Source organism: Haemaphysalis longicornis, unplaced genomic scaffold (genome assembly GCF_048455015.1).
Source record: "Haemaphysalis longicornis isolate Haplotype H1 unplaced genomic scaffold, Haemaphysalis longicornis Haplotype H1 scaffold_4, whole genome shotgun sequence".
In the NCBI taxonomy this organism is placed as follows: domain Eukaryota; kingdom Metazoa; phylum Arthropoda; class Arachnida; order Ixodida; family Ixodidae; genus Haemaphysalis; species Haemaphysalis longicornis.
In genome coordinates, this window is record NW_027526361.1 from 2,088,855 (window position 1) to 2,107,462 (window position 18,608).

At 46.5% G+C, this 18,608-nt stretch overlaps 1 protein-coding gene across 2 annotated transcripts in view; it reads right to left on the reverse strand.

Annotated features, from left to right (window-relative positions):
• LOC144178112 (atrial natriuretic peptide receptor 1-like) overlaps positions 1-18,608 on the reverse strand; it is a 791,119-nt gene that overhangs the window by 17,225 nt on the left and 755,286 nt on the right. Inside the window, exons 15-19 of one of the 2 annotated variants that reach the window (XM_077705647.1) lie at positions 17,742-17,891; positions 12,974-13,097; positions 7,661-7,729; positions 6,961-7,156; positions 3,485-3,583 (exon numbers count right to left, since the gene is read on the reverse strand). In XM_077705647.1, the coding sequence (XP_077561773.1) occupies positions 3,485-3,583; positions 6,961-7,156; positions 7,661-7,729; positions 12,974-13,097; positions 17,742-17,891 (638 nt within the window). The remainder of the gene's footprint in view (positions 1-3,484; positions 3,584-6,960; positions 7,157-7,660; positions 7,730-12,973; positions 13,098-17,741; positions 17,892-18,608) is intronic. The other variant, XM_077705648.1, reaches the window with a different exon arrangement.

An 18,608-nucleotide genomic window follows, 5' to 3' on the forward strand; every position in this document is an offset into this window, starting at 1 on the left:
CCGATGACCGCGGGCAGAACTGAGGCAGAAAAGCAAGCGCCGGTAGTGAGCCTTTTGACTGCAACAGAAAGGAGGAAAGTCGGAGGAGGGGTCAACCACATTAATATCAATGCGATTTCGCTACGTCACGTCTTGTCTTGCGTTGATGAGGGCTCAGGTTATTATTATTATTTTTATCTCCGTGGTTTAAGTTCATCATGAATGGTGGGCGTGGCAAAACGGCCTGTCTTGAGTCAGATTGGCGAGCTCCCTCCGACTAGTCGTGTGAGATGAATAACGCGATATTGGTGCAGTGATTATGTGTCAGATTGTTGCGGAACAGGGCGCAGTTTTGGTACCGTGCATGTTCGGTGTTTGCAGAAGTCGGGCATGACAACGCAGGTAGGCGAACGTCTGCTGCACTACTCACGTCATCCTAGACACAAAAGGGTGTTACGATGTTTTCAGCTGACGAAGCCCCTTGGGCCAGAAATTTGTTTTTCTTACTGCAGCAAGAGACCGGTGAGAAAGCGCTCAGATATCTTGGTGGAATTTTGTTCTTGAGCCGATCAAGTCGCATCTCTAATAATGTGGTGGTGTCGGTGACCGCGATGTACATACAATTTTTTTAACCTAACGAACAACGCTACGTCCGTTGAACGGACCCAACAAACCCTTGAAAAGAACTGGAACTGTCTTCATCGTGACCGAATCACGACCAGAACCTAATATCAACTTACCGCAAACGAAGCGCTCAACACGATCTGATCTCCTAAGCGAAGGCTGCCATTTTGAATACGGAGGGAACAGGTGATGAGATATCCGCCGTCAGCGATCGCCTTAATTGTTAGTCCAGCCAACTACGGAACACCAACCGCGACGTAGAGAGCCCTTTCTGACTAGTGTTGGGATTGGCCATCTCAACGCACTCACCACTACTTCGACGTTGCCTTGCTTTGCCCGCTACCAGCGCGGCGGCGCAGTGCTGAGCGACGAAGTTGTCGAGCCGACAATGAGTTGAAACATCATTTATATACAATATGTACACGGGTAACAAGAGCGTTACATGGCTCGCACAAAGGCGACATCACGTCTCCACTCGGTGCCTGCTATGAATGCCATCCTCACCGCTGCTTCTGGGCTGTTTCATATCCCCGGGGGTCCGTTGCAGCGCGAGCAGTTCGAACCCCTCAAATTAGGACTCTCTCATGGCCGTAGTTTGAATCCGACGAATGGAGGCGAAACGATTGCGTCAGCCGAAGCCTTCGCGACTGGGAAAGGGAAAGCGACTCAGTGGCGCCCTTTCCTGGCGTGTCGGTGCGTGTGTGCCGCCGGCCGCTTGTCTGAGGCGTGAATCGGCCCAGCCGTCGGTGTGTCGCCAGGCGAAGCGAATTTGCGCGGCGGGGTGTTGTGGCACAACACTAGCAACTACGCTGAGCAAAAGTTTATGGACATCATCGTAACGCGGCAATCAATGTTGAAGCAAGCGAGGCAGTTCCCGCGAAGATGCCGCTTCTTTCAGACAAGATGGAGTCGCGTCCCAGCTTCTCGTCCGCAACGACACACGAAACTTCACTTGGCGAGGTGACACATCATGGGCCAATTTGCTTCTTCAAGCTTCCTAGAGCTGTGTGACTTCCTCGTACAACCCCTTAGATCCCTGTAGCAGCGACACCAATGTCCACGAAACGACACCGACGGCTACTGTCCGACCCGAACGAGAAAAACTAGGTATGCCTGCAAAACGGTCAAATGTTAACGTTGTACGGGAGCTCACCGGAGCGACCAAAAGCGGAATGACAGGAACCCAGCACCAACTCAACGTTAAGAGCGCACCGAATCCAGATATTTGTAGTTCAGACCTACCCATAGGTTTTCAACGTAGTCGGGACGGGAGGACTGCTTAGAGAAATCGAATTGGCACTTTTCTTATAACCGCAAGAATAATACAGTGAACCGCGGGGACCAAGACTAGCCTACTGACGATTGGTTAGGCAGCGACAACCGATCCCGCTGGGGAGACATCATTGATAACGACGCGCCCTCAAAACAGTTGAAATGTCCTTCTGACCTGGTTTTATGCGCATTGCGTAGGAGAAGGGCGGCAAACCAGATAATCCAGAAACAACCTCCAGCGTTGCCTTCAAGAAGTTTCTACACCGAGACACGAACTTGAAGGAGACATTTTCGTAACCCAAACCGTACCTGGTGGGTATCTCGGTGATTGTTGCGACTGGGACAATGTCCACTACTGGATGAAAGAGCATGAAAACGATGACAACCAAATAAATCATACCCCAGATCATCGCCACAGTTAGAAATACCGGCGCAAAAACCTCCATGGAGACTATTTTTGCCTCGATGGGCTGAAAAAGGACCGTCAAAGAAGCCGCACTGCTGCTCGAAATACAAGCGTAAGGACCGGTGAAAGAACCATCACTTAAGCCTGCACTGTTTTCTCCACTTAGTGTGCGCCGTGAGGGGAGGTTGTTGGAATTGTTCTGTGTGGAGGACAAAGACGTGAAAGCCTGTGGTAAGGAGACACCGATGAAGAATGATGGCGGACACTATCGGACGTGTTCTATACGTAAGGCGATGTAAATATGTACAGCGCTTTCCCCCAACGAAGCCGTTGTAGACGCGACAGGGAATTTATGGCTGCGTACACAGCCGATGCGTACTAGCGTTTCGTTTTGTTGTACAATTGATACTTGGATAACTATAAATGTGCCAGGGAATTCACCGTCCTGTGGAGTCCTACCATTTCCAATCCTTTGCATTTGTGTATGAGTATATGGATAAGGCGGCAGAGGATAATAAGTGTCCTAGGTAAGGAATGTGGTGACATGGTCGGCTGCGGGCAGCTTCGCTTCCATGTGCATAATGCGATATACAGGGAGTGTAGGAACCACAGAGAACGTTCAGGCAAGTAGATCTTCAATGTGCGTGAGCCTAGGAGCTTGGTCGTGTCGGTAGAAATTTCGCTGCACCCTGTTTGTTCATTTTCTCGCCGGTCTGTCAGCAGAGTGAGCGATAGAAGAGCACTGCGCGGTGACGGAGTGGAGGGCGCTGCTTCCGCAACGTTGGCTACATCCATTTGAGCTGCACGCAGGATGGGCAACTAAAGGAATCTGAGTGCCTTTTCCACCGCAGCGTCTACAATCGTTCTGACCAGTATATTTTTGTCATATGAAAAGTGTCAAGCATTTGTGCGAGCACTTCTACACTCAAGGGCTGTTAATTTTGTCATGCGGCTGGCCTCTGCAGCAACGTAATTATGTATTTCATATTAGTTTTTGAATATCAGTCTCCAATCATCAGACTGTTTATTTTTTACACAGTCCTTTGGAGCACGTCTCAGCGGAAAACAATTGCGCCCATTGTATATCACGGCAGCAGGAAGCGGGGCTTCTGTGCTGTGAGATACGGTGTCACCGATTTAAACTAAAAATACTTCAGGCTCAGAAGGAGGCACGCAAAAATCATGCAAAGGAATTCTGCTCACGTAATCCATTAGACTCCATCCTAGATGCCGTGTTAACGGTGTCCCCAAAGAGGCAGTAGCGAGGCATCTTCAAGCCAACAACACCGGCAGCGCAGGGTCCTGAAATAATGTGGGGTTAAAACAAGAATTAAATGCACGTATTTATAGGCTTCGAATAGGAATCTTAGCCATTCTTTAGTTCTTTTTACGGTTGAAAACACAGCATGGAGAAGAAACAAAGCTTCCCGAGGGTGTCTTGCAGCGCTGCCAAAGGTGTTTCGCAGAAGCAGTGAGCGCGCAAAGGGCAGGGCGTAAACACCTGCATAGCCTCCTTCACTTTTTGCGAAGTTATTTCTTTCCGACTAAAGACGTGAAATACTGGGATAACAGTGTTATGAATTGGAGAACTGTTTTCTTTGCTTGTAGTGAGGCCTAGTTCATATGTACGGTATTGCGAGCGTAACATGCTAGCAGAGAATGTGTAACCTGAACTTCGCCGCTGTGAAAAACATTGCGCAATTGTTGCTTTACTTTCTTTACTCACTAATTTGGTTCTCAAAACACCGTTTCACTCTGCTGAGCTCTGCAAACCTTGTTAAGTGCTGCAAACTTCCCGTGGCAGAGCCAGCGGGGCGTAGTGTCGCAAGCCAGCGCCACCTCGCGAAATGCCAGAAAAACACAGCTCGAACAACGGGAGCGCGTCCCACCTGCACTCCAGGCATCTCAGTGTAAAAAAGGCGGTGACACTTGATGAGAAGGCACCGCTTCAGGATATGTAATGTGATGTAATAAGGAAACGTGTTATTTATTTAATATCTGAAAGCCTAAGCATGTTGGTCGCTAGGAGGCATAAAGTCATCCCTCGGTCAACAACAATAAGTTCACAATGAGGAAAATAGGTCGGCGAGTTGATACGATTGAAGAATCGTAAAAATAAAACAACAACCTCTTTACATTTGTTTTTAACATTGACGGCAATACGTTAGAAACGAATTACTTGGAGCATGCTCATAAAAGCCCGTCCTTCTTGAAACCTGAAGGGGCAACCACGTATTATAGAGAAAGTGTGCATTTGTTTCCCGAGAAAACCGATTACTTATTAAACATCGAGTAACTGCTAGGCGGTTCGTCGGAAATAACTGGAGCAGCTCGATGAGCAGGACGACCAGCGGGAATATTTTTTCCTGGCCGGACAGGGCTTAGGGTAGCTTTTTTTCAGCTTTGGAGTACGCAGCGGAAACTGCGTTGTAGTCGGAATTTGCAAAGTACTAGTTTCAGTTTTGTTCGCTCTTATTATCGAACCAAAATCCTCACTCGCCCGTCCGCGAAGAGTCATATGCGAACCTATGTAGAAGCGCAGTTTGGACTCCGCTCGGATAGCGTTGTACCTTCTCTGTTTGTATACGACCGAACCCTCAGAAAGTTCAATTGAGTGCAGTATTTTAGGCTCGCCGTAAGAAACAACAATAACAAATATTAGAACACCGCCGAAGCAAGCTCTGTGTGAAATTATTCCATGAGATATACTTTTCTAAAACGGGTGTTTTAGAAAACGGGTCTTTTAGCCCGGATGGACCATGCCTACAAAGTACGAGAGTACAAATGCTACATTGCATCCTTTGCAAGTTCTTTTTTCCTCTAAACTATCATGCAGTGGAATCGGTTATCGTCAGCAGGCGTGTCGCGAATTGGAAGCAACTCCTTTTACGATTCTTTATCCGAGACTGTGCTATCAACCAAAAAGAACTGTTGAGTGTGGCAGGGTTTCGGTGTGTGTGTGCCTGTGTGTGCGGTGGAAGTATCTTTTTTTTTTGTAATGTGCATTTTTGTTCACTGTTGGCCTTAGTAAGCGTGAATGGGTTTTCATGCGGCTTTGTGCTACAAAACTGCACAGGGACATGCGCAGTTTGTTTCGTTTTCAACTTGTTTAGTATTGAATTATATATACCTACATTCTTTTCAATTTTCACAGCGCTATATTTTTCTTGCTTCCAGTTGAGTGATTGTCTAATTTTGTTGCAAATTTATATCTGCTGTATTCTTCATTCTTTGTTATTTTGGTTTGTAACCCCCCCCCCTTCCTTAGTGCCTTCGTGTAGTTCTGTGTAGTCAATAAATAAATAAATAAATAAATAAATAAGTAAATAAATAAATAAATAAATAAATAAATAAATAAATAAATAAATAGTGTTTCACCGATATCGCCAACGAAACGCTCGTGATGAAGCGCTGTTAACAATATGAGCCATTGTAATGGAGGATTTGAAACAAGACTAGCCTGAAAGATGCTCAGGCCTTACCACATTCGCTGCGGGGATGTTACCGTCACCTTTGATAAAAATTACCGTTTAGCGGGCTACTATAGCGCAGCAGATCATTCTTTTTGTTTTGAACTCGTCTGCTGGAAATGTTGATCATTAGTGTGAACATATTCCTTTCATCTTACTTTCCTCTTGAGAGGAACAGTTCAAGGAAGCACGTCGGGTGCCGCATCGGAGGGAAGCTTTTGGACGGTCGCCATCCCGTGCATATTGGCATGACACGTGTCTACACATGGTATCACCCGAATAGATAAAAACCGCGCACCATGTGTCAGGAATACCGGATAGTTATCTATACTGCTGTTTTCCGTTGTCGCTGGCGTCATTCTCAGCTCGTGGCGCGGTAATTTCGAGGAGCATGGCTTGCGATCGGCGTGCTATGTCAGACCGGTTTCGCTCCGGCACAGGGAAACATTAGTGCCAGAGGAAGGTTCTGAGAAAAGACGACGGATCTGGTAACGTTCTAAACGCGCCTTTCACACGCCGTCACGTGCGCGCGTAGCTTCAATCCGCATGGGCATGAGTGATGACGCTGCGCCAGGTGGTAGTCGCGCGCAGGAAAGCCGAGAAAGTACGCCACGGCGGCCGAGGCTGGGCGGCTCGGAATGCCGCTCGTCGCGGCCGCCGTAGTTTAAGAAGGGAGTAAAGCTGTGGCCTGACGAGGGCCTCATGAAAGTTGAACAGGAAGTACGACAGCAGATGAAAAGAATGTCCAACTTGGCTTCCGCCTTCGCATTGCTAGAAATTTCTATTTATCCCCGAAGCTTTTTCTCCTGTCGCATTTCTCTCGAGCAAACAATGCGGTCGTCGTACCCTCGACTTGATTGCGTGACCAAAGTTTATTTCTCAGTTAGTACTGCGAGAATGATACGTGCACGCTGCCGATTATAAGCGTTTCTGTATGTAAGCCCGAGTCCTTCAGGATTAAACTCCAGCCGGCTGGCTTCATTGTAGAGGCTGATATAATTCATACGCAGACTTGCCCTAAACGAAGGTATGTATTGCATGGCAAAACTGTTTATAATGACAACAAACGCTGCGCCTTCCTAGTTTTCCTGTTTTGTGAGAAACAGAGTTAGTCCCGAAGCCATTGTGCCAGTTATCAGAGTCGTGTAGCTACTCCTAGTGCACTCATGGTTATTGCACGTGTTGGCCTTCCTCGCGTGTTTCACTTACGGCGGTAAAGGAAAGTAATACCAGTGTGGATGCCAATGCGCAGATTGAGCTGTTCCCCCGGCCGATGGCGGATCTTGAACGAAAGCACTTGCTTGAGCAGAGCCAGCGACATGCGTGCGATTTCGCGGGCGTTCATGATGCCGTTTCGTACCGGCAGTCCCGACACCACCATGTAGGCGTCGCCTATTGTCTCCACCTGGAAGGCAGAGAGAGGGACACACTTTGAACCTTTCGTGAACCTTCGGGCAGTGAGCGTGAGCTACGGCAGCGCTGTTCTGCAGACGGCGAAGCTAGCTCTTTGGACTGCGAGCGACAACCGCCCATGTATGTATGTACATCGCAACCAGGGCAGCCGACTCCGCGGAATAGGAACGCTTGCGGTACATCGCCGCAACTAGCGCCGTTATTGGTGTGGAAAAGGTACATTCACTCCGTGAAGGCGGAATACCAGCGAAGTTTCTCGTTTTACGCCCTTTCGTTCCTTGGTGCTGCTGTAGTGTACTATAATTTCATCCGGTCGCGCACGTGGTCGGGGCGTGGCCTCGGAACTTTCTCCTCTTTCCCCTCTCCCTTGCCCGGCATCCGCCGCTTCATCGCCGCGAAGCTCTTTACCCTCACGCCCATCCGCCTCCGCTGTTTCTGTGCCCGAAATGGACGTGATCCGCCCAGCACAGCCCCCGGACAAAGTTGTGCACTCTACCTTGTAAACGTCGAAGTTCTCGATCACAGAATCGAAACATGTGTAAAGGTCGTTGAGTAAATCCACCACCTGAAAGCAATGGAAATTCTCCGTTAAACGCGAATCACGCTTCCTGCTTGTTTCGAAAAGCAGCAAGACCTCGGGGAAATAACAATGTTTGACAGCTATATAGATACACTTCTCTAACAGCATATCTCTAGCGTTGTTCGTTTTCGGGTAAAACCAGATTTTACCCTATTTTTACACCACGAAAACGTTTTAGAAAAATCGGGTTAAACGTAATTTCTCCATGAATGGACCTTTTCAAAGTAGCGATCTGCAAAATCACGCGCTGACGGTCCGCAGTTATCAACCAGAACTTCCTGTAAGCAAGCCGCACAAACTCCCCAGGCGGCACAGAAAGTGTGTCCTAAGACCGGCCCGTCTATGGCCGCTTTCTGGCATGTCCGGCCAGCAATCAGGTTCTGGCAGCCACTGATCATACGATTAACGCCCAAAATTCGGCAACCAGCGATTCGGTATTTCTCCGACCGCCTGTGTTCAGACGCACAACGGCACCTACCCGGCTGCCAGATATTCAGTTCCCTTTCGGCTGCCCATGTTGAGAAAGAAAACGGCCGAAGTACGGCTTTAGGACATCCGTTTTTCCTTCGAGAAGCGGTGTTCAGCCGAAGCACGGCAAGTGACCGGCCACAGAATATCCGTATTCTTGTGGCAGTTGGCGTTCGGAAGGAGACCGGCCGGAGTGCGGCTGCCGCGCATTCGCTCTTTCAACGGTGAACCGCGCGTCCGGCGGCAGAATATTCGTTTTCTTCCGGCAGCCGGTGTTATAATGGAGACCGGCCGACTTACGGCCCCAAAATGTACGTTTTTCATCCGGTTAGCGGTCCTCGGCCGAATTACGGCAAGCGAACGGTCGCAGAATTTTCGGCAACCGGTGTTCCAGAGGAGACTGGCCTTCGTAAGGTATCAGGTTATACGTCATTATTCGAACAACGGCGTCTGGGCGCCGAGAATTCATGTACAGACGTGTTTGCAAGAAGACCCGCCTATGTATGACCGGTTTTTCCCTGGGTGAAGAAAGAGCCGTTAGGGAGTCGGCATGGCGCAGACACGTTTTTCATCCGCTCGGTGTTTCTGCGTTTTAAATGAACGAACTACGGTTGTCAAACAGTAATGAGTGTTCTTGGTGAACGCGCAAGGTGCCAGGACTCACTGGACATTACCAGGGAAAGTTTTAGGTCATCGAAATGCCATTTATTGCCACAAGAAGACTGTCCCACGCCGACGGGTGAGCTAAGCCTCGCCAGTCATAGCCGCTACAACGCCTCGCCCGTCAGCTTCGTCGACGCATCAGCTCGAGGCTATTCGCCCCGGCAGCGATGGCTAACTCGAGATGGCGGTGGTTCACCAAAATAAGTGGCCTTAAAGGGCGTATAGCAAGCGCCCCCGCCCCCCCCCCCCCCCCCCCGCAGGAGCTCAACCGGCGCCATGTCAAGGACTCCCCACCAAGGAAAGGCAAGGGCGCGCAAAAGCGCAAGTTTCCAGCTATTCTTACAATATTACCGCGAAAACCAATGTTGCACTATATTGTTGGTGATAAACGTAGAAGAGGCTAAGCTCGTGCATTGGTATAAGCTCAACTTCGTGCCCTGCACTGGGTTACTTCATGGGATTTTATGACTGGCTATTTAAAACAAGTGTTATTTTGAATTTTCCATAACAACAGAGCCTTGTGAATGACGAAGCCTGGATATTAATTTAGTTGCGGTGTTTGAAATTGAGATTAGCTACACTTGGGATATGACTCATTTGGTTAAACATAATCACCAGCATCCTAGCAAACACGGTTTTCTTCAGGTTTTTCTTCCTCAACGCAGCTTGTTGAGTTCACGCACGATTTGGCTCTAGCAATAGATAAGCTTCAAGTAGGTGACTATTTTCTTGTACGGCTAAAAATCATTTGGCGGTGTTTTATATCACCTTCTTGTTAGTACATTGCGGGCAATAAACTGAATGAATCGGCTATTGCATGGATAGCCGAGTATATATCTCTAAGACAGCAGTTGGTGGCTCTCAATGGTTGTTCGTCCGGATTTATTCCCGCGACCTCAGGAATTCCCAGAGGCTCAGTTGCGGGCGCTCTTTTGTTTCTGTTAAATATAAATGTTATTACTAGTGTCCTCAAATCTTTGTTCAGAATGTTCGCGAATGACTGTGCAATTTACATGACTATAGCGAATGAACGTGATTCCGAATACTTGAAGCATGATTCAAATTTAATAACATCGTGGAGTGCTGATTCAGAAAAGTCGTTGAATCTTAAAAAGTGTGTTAACGTGAACTTTACAAGAAAACCTTCGTTCAAATTGAATACGTATGCAGTAAATTACACTGCTTTAAGAACGGCCGGGGAATATAAATAACTAGGAGTTCATTGAACGAGTTTTTTAGAGAAATCAGCACGTTCACAACATAAAAGTTACAGATGCACGTGTTTTTGGCTTTCCGGGATAAACTTTCAGCGAAGCTCCACCTAACTTAAAAGAACAACCGTATTTCACTCATGTGCGCTCAATCTTGGAGTACGCATGCCTTTTCGGGTATCCCTACAGCAAAGAGCTTGTTGATACGCTCGAAAACATACAGAATAGAGCAGTGCGATTCGTATTAGGTATTGGCACTGTCAGCTTAGGATGAGAGAAAGTAAAAGTAAACTTAAATGGCAAGACCGGAAAGATCATAGGCGAAACCTGAGGTTGAAATATTTTCGTAATATATATCATTCGAAAACTGGAATAGAAGGGGAGAAGTATAACCGAGCGCCATTTTACATATCCCAAAGTGGGACCGCTCGCTTGAAGCAAATTATTAACCTTCCTTTAAAGGTGACGCCTTGCACGATTTATTTTATTTTAGATCAATGTGAGAGTGTAATTATCTTCCACATATGATTGTATCTACTGTTTATAATGACGATTTTCACCACGCTTTGTGGAATTATTTTGTTATTTGGTCTCATATTTGATGCTTAGTGTTATGTATCTCCCTGCTGTAACGTATGCAAAGGCAAGAAGGTATCAAATAAATAAATAAATAAATAAGCTTGCGGAGCCGCAAGCTCGCCTCCGACGGATTGAGAACCCTACGCATTTAAACTTGACCAATAAATTATTTATTTCTTTATTCGTTGCAGTATGCAAGGTTTGCTGAATGAATACTACCATTGCTAAGTTATTTGTTTGAAACAAAATATGAAACCCTTGTCTTATGCCTTTCCTTGCGTGTACACAGAGGGATACCACTGCAGCCACCTAGCTGAAGCAGGGCGTCATTCGCAATACGTCTAGAATTTTGTTTACGTAGTACGACTTTAGAGGAAAATTAAGTTCTTTTGGAATATTAAGGGGTGTGCACGTAACTCGTGATAACAACATAAAAAATATATTGAAAATGAAAGTACTTCTTTGATCTCTCCTAGGATCAGCCTTGTGAAAGATCGTCAGAAAAGTTGATCAAGTAGAAAATTTCTTTTCAAGAAAAATGTGGAAATACTGGACATACGTTTTGTGTGAAGGAAAATATATTGAATGCTGCTGAGTGTTTTGTGGAGTGCCTAACTGCTTCGTAAAGGCATTTGCACCGGTTTTATATAGAAAAAAACTGGTCAAGCAGCTGTTGGAAAAATAGTTGATTGAGTCAGAGCATAAAAGTACTGTCTTAAAGAAAATTGCCTTAAAGCGACACTTTCATCTTTGTGAAATTCGACCCACTAAAGTATGCGCGATCCGCACCCCCCCCCCCTCCTTCCTTGTTTATTACAGGTAAGCCGCCCCACAGAAGATATCAGGACCTGGACGATACATCTATACCAGCTCTGCTAAGAAATGAATAATTTCTGTATACGACAGTAAAAGAGGGATAGCAATTAAAGGAACGACTATTTGTGAGCACTGTTGAAAAAATTAATTTTGGTGTAAACTGACGCTGATAATTAAGCAAGGCTGTGCTGAAGGCTGGACGGCTGGTGGTTGCGCGCGGGCTCACTTTGATGTGAGTGCAGATGACCCAAAATGGTGGGTTTGTGCTGCTGCACAGCGCGATTGCGTGATCTGCTTGCGCTGCATGCAGTGGTCGTCTACCGGCCTCAGTACAGTTAACGTACTGTGGCTGAACTCCAATGCCCGTAGCACCGCCGAATATCCGGCAGCTTTAGTCCGGCTGGAGTCCGACGAACGCATCTCGGCTGTCCTCCGGTGGCCGTACTTCGGCCGTACACGGGTGGCTTTGGGATGGCCGGAGCCCTACGACTGGAATATGGCTGTATGAACGTTAGCCGGTCGACTGGCCGACGGACACTGGCCGTTGGACAGTAATGGGAGTACGGCCGTATACGGCCAAAAGGCCCACATTTGGACACGGGCCGAACATGGTTGCCGGAGAAAGGCCGGGCAGAACATCACCGGCCAAAGTAGACCGGCTTGAGTTAGGCCGAACAGTCCTGTGCTGCCTGGGTCAGCTTTCGAACTCATTGAGTACTGGCATGAGTTTACTGCTCGCTACCGCGGGCTGGCAAATGCTGCACTGACGTTGTTGCGACCAGCTAACGGAAGCTGTGATGTCGAGAGAACTGAACAAGTGAACTGAGACGGGCTAGTTGGTGCATGATGCTACTTAAAAAGCCTCCCTTAGGACTCCGTATCGTATCGTTTTTGGCGCTGCTTTATCTAAGTAGCGTCATGAGAACTTTCTCCCAGCTGAGATACGTTCAATGGTCGGACTGGTCTCGAATAGAGACTGACATGTTGGTCATGCAGACGATAATGTACGTAAACAAGGATGTGTAAAAAATCGATGAACAGCCTTTTGTGAATAAACTGCTCCGTTTATTAAACGTTATCAATGCTCTGTACTGTCATCGTTACTGATGTATTTTCCAAACAAATGCCAAATCTCGGAGAGAATTATCTCCTAGAAAATCCTGATATTTTCCCTATCACCAGCTCGAAACAAACACCAACTTTAACGCGTTAGCGTTAAGAAGCTTGTGGTACCTTCTGATAAAATAAACTGAGTGTATTACTTAGTACATCTGTAGATATAACCCGAAAGATCCCGAATTTCGAAATGGTTTTACACAAAAACCAGTACTTCCCAACTATCAGTTTGAAGAATAGCAGGCGGTCTTTACTGCCCCCCTTTTTTTAAAAAAAAAGTAAAACGCGAAAACGAACAGCCCTATAGATATCTCCAGCCACCAGGTCCGGTACAGTTGCAATTCTGCGAAACGATGTAATTCTCTGCCATATTCACCTGCATGGGTGTGCTTTGCGCGGACAATGAGGTGAATCCAACGATGTCACTGAAATAAATAGTGACGATGTCGTATGACTCGGCTCGCACCGACTGACCCTTGATCAGCTGACTCGCGACTGATCTGGAAAAAAAAAGGCAGCAACACTTGAGGTAGACCGCTACAAGAAAAGATGGCGCTTGCGAAGTTGTTTTCAACATACACGACATTATGAAGAATAAGAATGAAAAGAAGAGCAATGTCATTTAAAAAGACTCTCAGTTAGTACAAGTGTATGGACTTCAAAACAGGGGTGAAAGCACGTGGTGAATTATGGCGCTTTAATTATTAGAACGTGGCAATTAGAGTGAAGTAGAGTAACTGGGTATTCGAGTTCAGTGTAGCGGCAATTGCCTGAACATCGGGGAGCGCGCGTGCTTTCACCGCCCCGTAAACCTTGTAAAAGAAGTGCCTTGTACGGAAACCACTGATGGCGAACAAATAAGGGGCGTGAATACTAGAATGCCATAACCAAACAGGTATATTCATTCTAGCGACAAATGCTGTAGTTCCAGGTGACGCGCGCAATATTACACTGTAGGTTTTGTACCTGTAAAGTAGGCTTCTCATAAAACCTGGACAACATGCAGCACAAACTGTGTACTTAATCTTGCTATGGCTGAACAATTATCGCAGACGTTTCAGTGTAATTGTAAGAACTTCTCAAAACGGTAAAGCATGCAGACGTTCAATTGCGAGCCTTTAAGAATGTATGCATACATGTCCCAGTTTATATTAAATATAAATTGAACAACGCACGAAACCCTTTGTCTATCGTCAGTGCCTAGCAAGTATCCTTTCCAACGGTTGTTAGTAAGAAAGCGCTGCCTTCAGAGTGGCTTAATAGGAATTGGTCGCTGGCTAGTTGGCATGCATGACAGACGAAGAAATAAGACTGTGCGAAAGACGGGGACGAAGAGAAGATGGGGACAGGGTGAGCGCAACTTCAAACTTAACTTTTTACATGAAACGGCAACACATGTATGCATACTTCCCATCCACTGGTGTCACCCACAAGCCAATCAACAGCCGCATCACCCATTTCGGCGTTACCAGAATCACACATAATACACAACAAGCAAAGCAAACGAAAGAAGATAAATTGGCGGGAGGGGGGTCATCGGGCTATGCATTGCAAAACCTCCGGCTGCGTTCCGTAGCTTGCAGATACCGAATTCTTGGCCCGTGGAAAAGATCAAACATAGAGAAATTATCGAAGCCTGAGGGATTAGAGACTATGGGGAGGATTGTGTGAGCGCCCCTTCCGAAAGCCTGCGATCAAAGGAATCAACATTCTTACAGGATCACATTCAAAAGAACGTCTGGACATAATTTTCTTTTTCTTCTGTTAAACGTTGCAAACGCGCCCTCTGTGCTGTTCACCACTTTCGTTTTCCCACCCCTGTCATCATCTAGTTTGTTGATTTTATGCCTTGGTAGCTCTAACTTTAATCATTGGTATGAGATGCGACAAGGGTTGTCTTTAGAGGCCTTGTGTAATCTCTAGGTTGATTCTGTTGTATGGTGCCTACTACTCGGTTATCCCGTTTTACCGACTTCTTTTGTTGTGTGATTTCTGTTACGCCTAAATGAGTTGTACGGCTGTTGATTGGCTGGCGGATATACCAGCGGGAAGTATCCCTAATAAAAATGGACGTTGAGATTTAATAGACACCCTATTCTGTTTCTATAGAGTCAATAAAAAGTCAATTAAAACTCATCGCTTATAGACTGTGCTCCTTCAAAAGTCAACAAACGTTGTATTGCAGAAAGTCAACCAACATTTTATAGCCTCAAGAAATGGAGTTTTAACACACTGCATATTGCGTTTCTATAGAGTGAACCAAATCTCACATCTTAAAAACTGCGGCCAATATAAAATCAATGAACTTTTTATTCCAAAAATGCAACATGAATTTTATTGCCTACACTATATTGAGTTTTAACAAACTCTTTATTGCCTTTCTACAGGGTCGATCGAACGCCTAATGTGTGGACTGTGGCAGTAGCGGCCCCAGAGATTTGTTTTTTTTTGGGGGGGGGGGGCGAATTTAAAAAAAAAATTTTTGGAGAAGGGGGGGGGGCAATAAAGAACCGGTACCCTCCTTGAGACAAATCTTCGGAGGAAGTGCCAACCATGCAGGCGAGTGCGCGTATGCGGTGTAACCCACTTGCGCACAAATCAATTGGCGGCACAGTAGTAGTAGCTGGCTCTAGCCCACATTTCTGACGGTCGCAACACGTTTGCGGCCTCGCACAAAGGGAATTTAACCTCGCGAAAGTGAAATGCTCAAAAAAAAAAAAAAAAAGAAGCTGAGGACCTCTTTGGGGGGAGGGGAGGAGATCGCCCCCTTCGCCCCCCCCCCCCCCCCCCCTGGGACCGCCACTGGACTGTGGTCATTAGACAGGGAATAATAACGAACACGCAGCAAGCATCTTATTGCCTTCATTATGATGAGTTTCAATAGACTCTGTATTGCGTTTCTATAGCCCAGCCATGGAGGTCTGGTAGCTTATCGGTGCAAATATATAGGGTACTATTGCGCCGCCTGCCCCGCCCCATCAGCCGAGGTCGCGCGATGGACGTCCCATCACTTCGTCGTGGGAGCACTTGGGAGCGGTGCCGCCTGGGATGGCGGACATCACCGCCGGACAGTTCGAGCCCCTACAAAGCTCCTCTGTTATAACTTGCCAGAAAACCTGACTCGCAGGCAATAGGATAATACTAGTATACTCAATAAAAAATTTATAGAAAGCTTATTAAGATAAATTTAATTAAAACTCATCAGAGATTCTGTTCAGACTTAGCCCATATGCAACAAGTTGTGATGTCTGGGCGCAATAGCAATTTTATAGAAATCTAATGGATATAAATTTAATAGAAACCCGTCAGAAACTGTATTCAAAGCTGTCTCATACGCAACAGGTTGTTACGACCATAATCAATAACAATTTTAAGAAAGCTAATCCAGGCAAATTTAATAAAAACGCATCAAAAATTCTATTCAAACTTTATTCACATGCAACAGGATGTTACGACTACACTGAATAGGAATTTTATAAAAAATAATTGCCATAAATATAGTAACATCCGCCGGAAACTATTCAAACCTGACTGCCACGCAACAGGTGGTTGCGACTGTACTCAGTAAGAATTGCATAGAAAACGTGTTGAATTTCTTTAATAAAAACCCCATAAGAAACTCATAAGAAACTGCATTCAGAACCCATGAGGTCTATTGACTTCACTCTATAGACTTTTAATTAAAACGCGGTGGCCAATTTGTAATGGAAACTCACTAGAAATGTTCTAAGAATGTTGACAAAATGTTTATAGGATTCTTCCGAGCAATCTCTATAACAAGTTTGTTAAATCTCGGTAAACATTTTTATGGGGGATATGCGTGTGTTGTCATTTCATGGAAAAACAAAGTTGGAAGTTGCGCTCGTCCTGTCACCCTCTTGTCTTCGTCGTCATCTTTGGCGCAGTCGTATCTCTTCGGGGGTTCTGAGCGGCAAAAGCGCAATCTGCATCGGTTCGGTAATGTCCACAATGTTTCTTTCCTTGGAGTACTAGTGGCAAAGAGTCTTACGCAGGTATGCCCTTTGTGCTTCCAAGGCAATACGGTGAATTTCGTGAATAAACTGAATAACAGCGTTCACTGTGGGCCAAATATTTCGAAATGATGGCTGGCGTTCTAGAAGGCTCGGCGCCGTACAGTACGCAGCGTGAGCCTGCATAGGCTCCCTACATTCCCTTAGGGTAGCGTATACGTACAGGAACGCACGTCGCCCACTCCGGCATCGCACGGCAGTTTCTCCTTTTTTTTTTTTTCGCGCAATTAAACGGTGACCTACGGATTTGGCCGGGTCTGTGATGTTTGACTCAGCCGAATGGAGTTGGTGCCGCTAGCGCTGGCCGCAAGAGCCAGCATCTTGTTAAAGACTGTATTCTTACCTGGGTTAATTTAAACGCGAAAAATTCTGGTGCGTTCGTCCGTCTAAGGCGTCGTTGGTCGTCAAACAAAAACAGAGATACGAAACACGTAATTTTTCAGTGACAGCAAAACGTTTGTAAGCCTTGAGTGTCGAGTTAATGACTAAACGTGCCGGGATAACTTCAGGGGACCACCACCGAAAGCAATCTAACTCAAATAAGCTTGAAACGATCGGAACGTTCTTATTCAGCGAAGCTACAGAACTGCGCCATAGTGGGCGCAATTATACACTAAACTGCGTGGAGTTCTTCAAGGAGCGCTAGAACTTCTGCACCCACACTGAAAGAAATACACTGTGATAACTTAATTAAACTTGTTGTTGGGCTAGTTGGTTCATGCTTTCAAGTGGAAATTTGAGCGCAAAAATTCGACAAAGACACAGCGCTAGTCCCGTCTGGTCTTTCTGCGTCTTTGTCGAATTTTTGCGCTCAAATTTCGATTTGAAAAAATACAGTGTGGCTGCCCTGTTGAACACCTCTGATTGAGCAGGGGATATTACACGGCTTTTGTTGCGGCTACACCACCCCACTAGGTCTAAACATATAATGGTTTGTCCCTTTTGTTGGCGTCCTACTTATCTTCCGCAGAAATTCGGGCGCCGCTTTCGGAACGCCAGTCAGGCAAGGAACGTGCCTTCGAGCGTGTCAGCTAAACGTTTTGGCCCGGCGGTGAAACGAATCAATGCCCAATGCACAAAAGAAAAAAAAAGGTCATCTCAAAGCCGTCCTACCTCGGTAACAGTTGATACAGGAGATCCTCGGCTTTCCTTTTCTCTTCGAGGTAATCTGCAGTTCTCTCCTCCACGAGAGACTCCAAGTTGTTGGCGTATTGCTCCATGCGGGACAAAAGATTGTCCAGAATGTTGCCGCTCTCAGACTCCCTGTCGAAGAAGCATTTCGTCTATGAAGAGACTGGTTGTCGGCAGGAAGGCTTGAAGAAATGCGGTAAGTGCGTGCCGCATGCGCCGACAGCAAAAGTAGGGATACATATAGGCTGATGAGAGCACGGCTGATGAAAACTTCGTGCTTTAGTCAAAACAGTCCGACAGGCACAAGTAAGGTGATAAACGAGGGACATATTGCAATTCATTTTGAACAAGGCTTTCGTGATGGAAGACGAAACGTCAGTACGTTTTGGTTTGGACTGATCGGCGTCTGTATTTTGTTCCGAATAGTCCGATTTGCACTCGCCATTCTTCGTCCATACTTTTACGAAATGAAAGCAGCGCTTGCCTTTTCCAGTTTACTGTCGACTGCGAGGATTTTTACAGCAGGCTTTTATAAGGTAACTCTCCGTTTTTTTCTTTTCTGCTTGTGTAGGACAACACAAGCCGCCCGTTTTCTCAGCACCCGCGCCGGTGTTCTTTGCGCGTGGTGTGGCTGACCGCTCGTGTTTTCCTCCCTTGGGCCACCTCCTTGCGCCCTCTGGCCAGTTGTGCGTGTCTCGTTACCGTGACGTCATACATGGCCTGGCTACGTTTTCGTGTGTGGTGGGCTGCGAGGAGAACAGCGTGCATTGAAAGAGGGCCGGCGTGAGAAGACGTGGCAGTGGGAACGAAGGCGGCGGAGAGAGGCCACGCGCGACGATCGGGACGCAG